The sequence below is a fragment of the Camellia sinensis genome, unplaced genomic scaffold, assembly GCF_055761805.1.
Source record: "Camellia sinensis isolate YWXY unplaced genomic scaffold, ASM5576180v1 Unanchor12, whole genome shotgun sequence".
NCBI lineage: Eukaryota > Viridiplantae > Streptophyta > Magnoliopsida > Ericales > Theaceae > Camellia > Camellia sinensis.
The window spans coordinates 3,750,225-3,759,972 of NW_028128998.1; the positions used below are offsets into that span (position 1 = coordinate 3,750,225).

At 39.5% G+C, this 9,748-nt stretch overlaps 1 protein-coding gene and 1 pseudogene across 2 annotated transcripts; both read right to left on the minus strand.

Annotated features, from left to right (window-relative positions):
• Positions 1 to 383: 383 nt before the first annotated feature.
• LOC114320909 (protein IQ-DOMAIN 31-like) lies at positions 384 to 4,416 on the minus strand (annotated as a pseudogene). Its single transcript, XR_014358037.1, has 6 exons — positions 4,015 to 4,416; positions 3,687 to 3,796; positions 3,527 to 3,587; positions 2,798 to 2,865; positions 2,642 to 2,660; positions 384 to 1,695 (listed from the first exon to the last, which is right to left on the minus strand). The product of XR_014358037.1 is annotated as a protein IQ-DOMAIN 31-like (transcript).
• LOC114309340 (serine/threonine-protein phosphatase 7 long form homolog) lies at positions 2,352 to 6,704 on the minus strand. The gene is made up of 8 exons (XM_082911721.1): positions 6,699 to 6,704; positions 6,113 to 6,591; positions 5,930 to 5,993; positions 5,624 to 5,830; positions 5,090 to 5,530; positions 3,928 to 4,989; positions 3,631 to 3,745; positions 2,352 to 2,865 (listed from the first exon to the last, which is right to left on the minus strand). Exons 1-6 carry the CDS (start codon positions 6,702 to 6,704, stop codon positions 4,495 to 4,497), a joined length of 1,692 nt encoding a protein of 563 aa, XP_082767847.1. The 3' UTR covers positions 2,352 to 2,865; positions 3,631 to 3,745; positions 3,928 to 4,494.
• Positions 6,705 to 9,748: the final 3,044 nt, after the last annotated feature.

Sequence of the window (9,748 nt, forward strand, 5' to 3'; positions counted from 1 at the left end):
CAATAAGGTTATTATTATAATACACCAACGGTTTCAACACACTTTCACCAAATGCTTTTAATCCAGCAAAATGGATAATAACATCAACCTTGCAGTGGAAACAAAATTAGGAGGAAGAGAAAAGGTCAGATGTCATATAGTTAACCTTCATATAAGCCACAAAATCAACTTTCTATTCATGTTAACAAACATAGTTCGTATAGAAGATCGCTTTTCTGCTGTTTACAAACATTTTGCTCATAGAAGATTGTTTTTTTTATGGTGTAAATACATTACTCATATCCCCTGATATTAATAAGTTGGACCTCACAATCTAAACTGTAGAAGGAATTAATGAGATTTATTACATAGCAAAAGTAAGGCCTCAATCCTGACAGCTCAAATCAAATAAATCAGAAAGATGCAGATGACTAGCCTATTGACAAGTGGGAGGTAGTCTGATGGTTTGGCCATGTGCTTGGATAGTTAGCCTGTCAGGGCTTGCACCTTAGTTTTCTATCACCTTACTTTCCATCATATTTTTCACTCTATCAAATGCACCCTCATAAATGCTTCAGGAAATGCTTCCAAAAGACTTTTAAAAAAAAAAACAGAAATGAACATAGCTATGCATGGGAAGATTAAAAAAAATAAATTAAGTTTTGAGTTCTTCCATTTCTTACCATTTCCATCTCTAGATGACAACATAGATCTATCACTTTTGTTTCCACCTTTTCCACCCGAATGTATTGGTCTCTGTGCCCTTGGCGACGACGAATTTGTTTTCTTGTTAGTTGAAGCTGGCAAAGAATGACGCCTACTGAGATTCTGATTCTCAATTCCATCTTGGTCCAACCTTGGCGAGCCTTGTGCTTTCAGTTTTGCTTTTGCAGATTCAGTTGCTGCCATATAACTTGGCACTGGAGGTCTGTTTTGTACCCCATTCTTCGCACGTTCCTGCTTTGCTGCAGAAGAAGCCGTCTGGGCTGATTTCTAACTCTCATTGACAGTTATATCTTCCCTAGATCTTAACTCTCCATTTGTCACAGGAATACCCTCATGTTTTCCACTATTTTCTGGAGGCTGGGATTCTATTGCAGTTTGATCATCACATAACAAATCATTTGCCTCAATCACCACTGGTGGTTCTAGAGTTGCTTCTATATCAGGCAGTTTGGACACAGTGACAGTTGTTCCTTTCTTTATCTTCTCACCGGAGTCACTGATGTTCTCCTCTACAGTATTTTGATCTGAAAAGCTCAAAACCTTTTGAAGACCATACTTTGGCTTCTCACTGTCACCCTCAGACTGAATGGTGCCCTCCGTATTAGGGTTGTGAACCTTTCTCAGACTGCGTTTGACCTTCTCAAGCTCATTTTGCGGATGTTCCTGCACTGAATCGACTGGATGACTCGAGACTTTCCGAAGGTTACGTCTTAGTTTCTCAGTTTCAGAAGTGGATTGAGTCGAGACATGGTCAAGGTTTAAAGAAGGAATCCTCTGGACACTAAGCTTTACCCTACCTGTTTTAGGGTCAACAGTTTGTGGGTTAACCTTCTTCTTCTAGGATTTTGAGCCAGCAACTTTCTTTGTTGAGGGAATTGGTTTCCACAAGAGGGATGTTGACCAGCGTTCTAACCAGTTTAGGACTGAATTGGGTTCTGTGGAATTATACTGTAGATGTAGAGACTTTGCAGTGGGGGATGAAGCAAGAAGCTATAAAAGACCCCAAAAAAATGAGGTAATCAGTCCCCTGCAGATATGAAACAAAAGGGCTACAAAGGAAAAAACCAGAGATCAAGGGACCAATATGTAATTGAAATGGGTACATACTAACAATTAGTTATTACTTACTACTTTTTAAACTTAAACCTCCTCACCATCAACTATGAGGTGTGCAAAAAATTCAAAAGTTAATGAGCTTTCTATAGTTAATTTGATTGAGTTGTGTTTTCTTCCAAGTTATGTCACAGGTTTATCTGTTGCCAAATCATGTCGTCAGAATGGTTTGAACTTCTAAAAGCCTCTAGTGAAGATTTTAAAAATTATGTCTAACTTTGCAACTTCATATGCCCATTTTCTAGTGAACAATGTTAGCCTAGATCAATTATTAACACCTTGATCAATCTACAAATTTAATTTTCTAAAAGCCTTTAGGTAACAATGGTGCCACTCTTTGGCAAAGCAACAGTCTAGGAGATATGGTTTTTTTAATTTTCTTCCCTTAGAAGGCATGTCATGTCCTATCGTTAAGTGTTGCAAAGCATATATTAGGAAACAGTTTCTATATGCGTGGAAAATCTTGTTGAGTTGAAACAATTGCAAACGTAAGTTAAAACTAAGAAATTAAAAGTATTAACTGGTAGAAAGGGTTATGAGAAATAGACATTTTCATTAAGTTCAATCCATTTTCAAGCTACAACCCATCCAAGAATTTAGCTGCCCATTGATCAATACATTCACAGTACCTCTCTTCCTTTGGAAAAATTAGATTTGGATGATTTCTTCCCAAAAAGCACGATTTTGATCTATTTTCCTGGTGATTTACCCTTTGCACGTTGACCAAAATCTGAAACCAAAACAACCTGAACTCAATTCTGTGCATGAATTCACACAATTACAACTCAAACATATGTAACGCAAACTGAGAATGATACAAAACCAATTGAGTATCATGCAACCTGGGAAGATTCAAAAAGTAAAAACAATGATAAAGAATAAGCAGAAGTAGCAGGGTTATGTTCTCATACTCAAACCTAGACTGATGTTGCAAGACCAATATAGACTACATAATGTCAATTAAATTCTAAATTTCCACCATTTAGAGAGATTCTGCTTTTCTTGACCAGCACCAACTTTAAGTGCCTCTAGATTTCCATCATCGTCCTATATGAGAGCAGAGACAATATGTTTTTCCATCAATCAACAATGACAAGGTAAGGAACTTAACTTCTAATCAACTATATATGGACTCACAAAATGGATAAATAAAACCAATCCATAGGTAACATTTTTTAGAATGAACAGAATCAAGCAAACAAGAGTTGAGTTATGACAAGAAATATAGGCTGGCAACAATTTGATAAATGCTATGAGTGCATGTCAATATATAAAAATTGAGAAGCAATGTGGTGGGGATTAAAATATCACAGAGTTTGCAACACTTTAATGCACTCTGTTGGGATCCTTTTTAGTGGTTGGCTTTTTAGTTTTTTTTAGTGACTTTTTGACTTTTTGGCTACAATGATATCGAAGCCGAACGAGGCCTAAGTGGTAGACAACATTTAAAACGCCAAAAGCACAGAGATGGAAAAATTTTTTAAAAAGCCCCACATTATAAGGTATATTTCAATTAAAAACACATGAAATATTAAATTATATTCCACAAACACGATGTAAGAAATCTGGCTCTGACCCTAGAAGTGCACAAAAAATTAATTTAGGGTTGACAGCTTGGCTATTCAATTTCAACCAAAACAACTGACTACCCATTAAGGGTAGTAAATTGTAAGAAGAAAAAATTAACTAATGTATATAAATATATAACCTCTTGTTTCACAGAACAGTAAAATATCAATTCATTGACTTCTTTAGCTAATAGTGGGGAGCTGCAACACATCCAAAGCTATTTTAAGGCCATAAAATTCATACCCAATTATCAGCTCACTGATCCAAGCCAGCAGTAGCAACACACAGTCGGCAGTAACCAGAACGAAGAAGCAGCAAGCAACCAGCAACCAGCAACACAGCAAGCAGCTACCCCTTCCTTCAAAATAGTAACAAAAATAGCAGCAGCAGCAGCATCAGCATCTAGAATCTTATAAAATAAGCCACAATTACAAGATAAGATAAGCCAAAAGCCAGAACTATATAATAAGCCATAACTTAAACAATGTAGACTAATCCACGTGAAAACACCACCTGAACATAATGTTTGAATATACTTACCAATGCTGGTTGTTCCTAATGTCCTAATTTTCCCCCTATTCCACAACCCTTTCCATGGGTTTGTCTCCTAGGTCTCTTACTATATACTCTCAGTATATCTTGCGCTGCCGCACGTACGACTCCCTCACCCACTTCTATAGAAGCTGGCTGCACATCACCAATGGCTGCAGTACAATCATTTGATACCACCTCCGGCACACTTTCACATACGGCACTAAGCTGTGAAACGCCATCATCCACTGCATTATTGTCATGGTCTATTGCTTGGCGTCGCCCTCGCCCTCTACTTACACCACGACGGCCGCCACAACCTCTACCCCTACTTGTCCCTCTGGTAAGTGCATGGACCTGGCCCTCCCCCTCCCCGTCAATGTGGAAGTCATGCGTAATGAATGGATCAACATGGTAGGTGAAGGTTATATGTGGTGTAGGAGATGATGGTATTGTGAAAGGATCGGGTGCGGTCAATGTCGACGCAGAGGGAATCATAGTAGACAGACATGTAGTAGTCAGTGGTGCTAAGGGAGTCACCGGGGTACCAACTACTATCCTATATGGGGGTGGTGACTAGGAGGGGTCCAATATATGGCCAAGGTGTGTGGAAGTATGTTCAGACATTAGAGGATCTACCTCAGGGGCAAACTGGGATGTGTAATTGGTACATTCAGGTGGGGAAGTCTGCGGTGTATGCATTGCTGTAGATGGACCATGAGGGGACAGGACCATGGAAGGCCCCTCACCAAAGTGTTCCATATCGAAATAGTCCAATTGATGTGCATGACGTGCGGTAGAATGCGGTGGAGGCATTGATGTCGATGGCATTGATGTCGATGGCTCAGTGGATGGCATATTCGGGTGCATCATTGATGTCACTGTAATATCTACCCCCATATAAGGATCCTCGCCAAAGTGGCAGAAATCTAGTCGGTCACGTCGGTGTGCCTGTTGCAAACCATCGTACAATAACTCCCGTATCTCGGCAATGGCATCCGATTTTTCTCTAGCATCGCGTGTAATATGGGCAGCATCTGCCATGTGATATGCCCTCGCAACTCTACGAACCTGTAATGTAATGGTAGTTGTGTTACATAACCATCAATGCCAAATAACAAACATACACAAACTTAAGCAAATGTTGTTTTGGAGAATATAAATAACTTACCAATCCCTCTAAACTACCCCCGACGCCTTGGTATCCGAAGGCAGCAATGTCACTCGGATTACTAAGTACTAGACGTGTATGACGGCGAAACCATAACATGTATGGGTCCGAAGATGTAAGCACTTCATTGCTCCTCTCAGCATGGACAATGGTGTTGCATCGGTTGTTCCACTCACCAATAAATGTTTGGTATTCCTTTGCCCAATCAATGGCCATTTTGCCACGCCTATCTCTAAAATGCATAGCCAAGTGGGCGTCAAAGCGATCAGGCACACTTTGAACTCGTCCAAATTGTCTAAGCATCCGATTGGGGAGATGCCAGTCAATGATATCGAAGCATATAAGTGGCACTCGCGCCATCCATATGTCTCGACCAACGGTACAATACGATGGGAAGCTGGTCATGACGTCATCCTCCGTCCCGTAAGGCTCCCATATGAACTACAATAGCAATGCAATAATTTAGAGATCTATTCGTACAACGGAGGTTGACAAACAAAAAAATGGGTAAATTCACATGAACAAATTACAAACCTCCCCCTCCACCATGCGGTCGAATTGGTCCCGGAAGATAACACTGACATTAGTCGATATCACCTCATGGCTGAAGGGAACCCTCCACCTGCAAGCTCGCGGCCCAGGTGGTAACAGCTGGTTGGCCTCCCCTATGGCACGCTCGCCAGCAGCAATGTTCCACTTCTGACTAGGGGCGATCCTGCTCAATCTCTCCCACGCCCAAACCTACAATGAATGATGCCATTATTAATTTATTACAGTAGGCACTTTAGAAAACATGGCAATTGAGAATATGAGATAAAACTACAAGTCATTGCAACTCACTTGTAACAACACTAGTGGGCCAACTATCTCCTTCGTATCAGCCTTAGTTGCCCGACACAACATCCTGTACAAACATGCCAATGTGGCACCACCCCAGCTGTACTCCTGGATATGGTCAAAGTCTCTAAGTAGTGGCAAAAACATTATCTTGACTATATTTTGTGACTTATCGGGGACGAGTACCCCCCAATAAGCCATAAAATATAGGCTCGAGCATAATGATGAACTGTCTCATCGGATGCATCATGTGGAAGGTGACGGAAATGCTCTGATATCCATTTCAACTTAAGCGATAAGCTTATGAAGTCTTCTGCTGTAGGTGCTGCTCCTAACAACTCCACACATAGCGCTATCAAATCATCCAACTTCTTTCCTAGGTCTTTTCCAGTGACTGTGTGTCCATCAACCGGTAGGCCAAATAGAATAGCCACATCTTGTAATGTAACTGTGGACTCTCCAGCAGGAAAATGAAATGTGCGTGTCTCTATGCGCCACCTCTCTACGAGAGTTGTAACGAGATGGTGGTCCAATTGAATAGGCCCAATCTGATACACCCCGTAGAACCCTGCACAGAGTAGGCAACGTAGGACTCTATGGTCCAAGGCGGTGTCCCATATTCCGGAATCAGATCGTCGGCATTTCAATTTCGGCAGATCTTTCCCCTGCACAAGACAACGTTGTGTGTAAGAGACATAATGCTTGTACAAATGACAATTGAAATTTCATAATGAACCCATCTTCTATTAACTGAAACAGTGGGTGAGATAACCAACATTTTAGTGGTGCATAGTGCGTAAGTGGTGTAAATGTACAAAGATAAATACATACAGAGACAGATTTGCAGTGTCATGACATAGAAATAAAAGGCTCCATCAAAACTAATATAAGTTTTAAAATGTTTGGTACACTTGTTAACGAAGTTGGGTTGTACCCTTCACTATAGACTACAATGGAGGTTTATGTGGTTTTCAGTTAAATTAGAAGGGCGTAAAATATAACTAAGCCGTCATTTCATCATTGAGATAAGAATTAAATAAGTTGGGGATCAAATGAATACAATGAAATATTACAGACTAATATAACATATAATGAATATATTTGGAAGAGTTTAAAGTCCTTTATTTTGAAATGAAAAATGTCGCTCGAACTATATTAATGCAAGTTGTTGTAGTATGAAATAAGTTAAAAGTTATTTAAGTAAACGAACAATCTAAAATACTCACGTTGTCAATAATTGATATTGTTTGTGTTCTAAACTCTAAACTCTAATCGATGATTATCAACTTTCTTCGATACTCTAGTCATTAATATCATAAGCGTGAACTTGGGGTAATTGTTAAACTTGATGATTATCAATTGTTTAACCTTTTTTTTTTTTGGTTAAGCTAGTGGTCCATTTAATATAATATTCTTCGTTCTCTCTCTATGGACTAACGTTTACAGTTGGGGAAATTTGTCTAAACCATTGAAATGTCCAAATAGGATGATCCATGGACTAACATTTACAGTTTCACATTATATTATGTAACAACTACAGTGTTTGTGTAGTATTCAAATATCGATTACCGGTAAATAATTCATACCGACTGACGCCATATCGTATCAGCTCGATGCTGATGAGTCAATAATGGGATCTCCTCTGCTAAATGAGTCATAGACCTACACAAGTTTTCATATATGAAATCGATGTCCGATAACAAGATGCTTGACAATAGTACATACATATGCTGACAAAATTAGAATACGACCTGACAGTATATCACAGGCATACAAATTGCAACAAGTTAGGGAAACAAAAAGAAAGGGTTGCCTGGAAAAATTTCTTGATAACTAAAAAACAGTTCACCACCTAACAAAATGTGGCTACGCATTGAATATTAGATGCATTTATATTGGTGATTAGTAATTCATTTCACATTATTGTGATAGGAGATAAGGTACACATCGTGCCTGTGAGTTTAAAGATATTGTCAGCGCGTTGTGACGCCAAAATTATGACATGAGAACCCATGCTTTAAGTAGATTTCAAATCCATTACTCAAACTTTTTAGAACAACTAAGCATTTACCAATATGTACTAAATTTAAAACACATGATTGAACTGATAAAATGGTCTTCCCTCACGTAATGAATGTTTGGAAACTAAAAAAACAATTCACGACGTAACAAAATGTGGCAACGCATTAAATATGACATGCATTTATATTGGTGATTAGTAATTCATTTGACATTATTGTCATAGGAGATAAGGTTCACACGGTACCTATGTGATTAAAGTTATTGCCAGTGTGTTGTCACGTCAACCTGTACGACATGAAAAAACGTGCTTTCACTTTAAAGGAGTTGCCATTTGGACAGGAAAGAAGTACAAAGGTTTGAAGAGAGTTTTATGTAGATTTGAAATACATTAGTCAAACTTTTTACAAGAACTAAGCATATACGAATACGTAGTAAATGTCTGAGAAATGATTGAATTCATAAAATGGGCCTTCACCCACGTAATGGATTTTGGAAAAAAGATTTAAAAAAAATTAGTTTCCCACATAACAAAATGTGGCAAAACACACATTGAATATAAACTGCATTTATATTGTCGTCAATATGCCCCAACGACAACCACCATCATGGCACAATGTCCAATGAATAGGGTCCATCCGTCTAAACCACCGTTCAGCATTCTTCTCGAGCTTGTAGATATCGTCCATAATCTTGTTAAACTTCCGCACTTGCCGTGCAGAACCAGCTCTCCACACAAGATCCTTCACTACTGTATTGCCGAATCTTTCATTGAAATTGCTACATACGTGTCGCAAGCAATACCTATGGTATCCTCTTGGTTGAACTGTTGGATTGTCCCAAATTCTTGACACGACACTAAGCAAAGCTGTGTGTTGATTGGATATCAATGTGACCCCCTCTCGGTCACGGCACACATGTCGCCTAAGCAGAGTAATGAACCAACCCCAACTCTCGATCATCTCCTTGTCAACAACGGCAAAGGCAAGAGGTACAATCTTGTCCGCAGCAGTCACTGCAGTGGCCGCAACAATCTTCCCTTCGTATTTCCCGTACAAGTGTGTGCCGTCAATGCATATCACTGGACGACAATACTTGAAGCCTTCTATTGCAGGTTTAAATGCCTAGAACACATAGTTCATGTACATTTCAGTTCCGATTGAGGTAGAGTGCAAATTCGGAATCATGTCCCACATGGCAATTGTGCCTGGATTGAATGCCTGCAATGCAGCCATATATCTAGGCAACCTTCGGTACGACTCGTCCCAGTCACCAAACACCATTGCAACCGCCTTTGTCCTTGCAAGCCACGCTTTCTTATATGATATAGTGAACTGAAACTTCTCCTTCATGACCTCAATTATGGTAGCAAGAGGCAATTCTGGTGATAGCTGCAAATATACATTATATTTGAATACATTACAGTCATAATGAAATCCTAAAAACAATAATGTATCTAGCATGACACTTACCGCAATTTGTGCCTTGATGAAATGAGCAATGACCTCGGACTTGAGGTTGCAATTGTCCCTATTCGTTCTAGGGTATACACACTGATGCGGCGCTTCGAACCTTCTAATTTGAAAGAAATCTTTGTCTTTCAACTTCGTTGCTCGAACCCTCCAGTTGCAGCCGTGCTTGCACTCGGCCACCCAACTTTTTCCTTTGGATTCTACGACCTTGCATTCTCGATTGCGCTTCAGGTTATACAACTGAACAACGTACACTAGTCTTTTCTTATCAGTAAATATCATTCCTTTCTCCAAATTAGCAGTTTCGAAGTCCCACAATGGCCAACGTTCG

Excerpts from the sequence above, each read along its gene's own strand:
- LOC114309340 (XM_082911721.1), bottom strand. Across the intron at positions 5,994-6,112 it reads ATTTTATGGCTTATTGGGGG|GATGTTGTGTCGGGCAACTA; the intron begins GTACTCGTCCCC and ends ATGTTTGTACAG. Across the intron at positions 5,831-5,929 it reads GCCCACTAGTGTTGTTACAA|GTTTGGGCGTGGGAGAGATT; the intron begins GTGAGTTGCAAT and ends CATTCATTGTAG.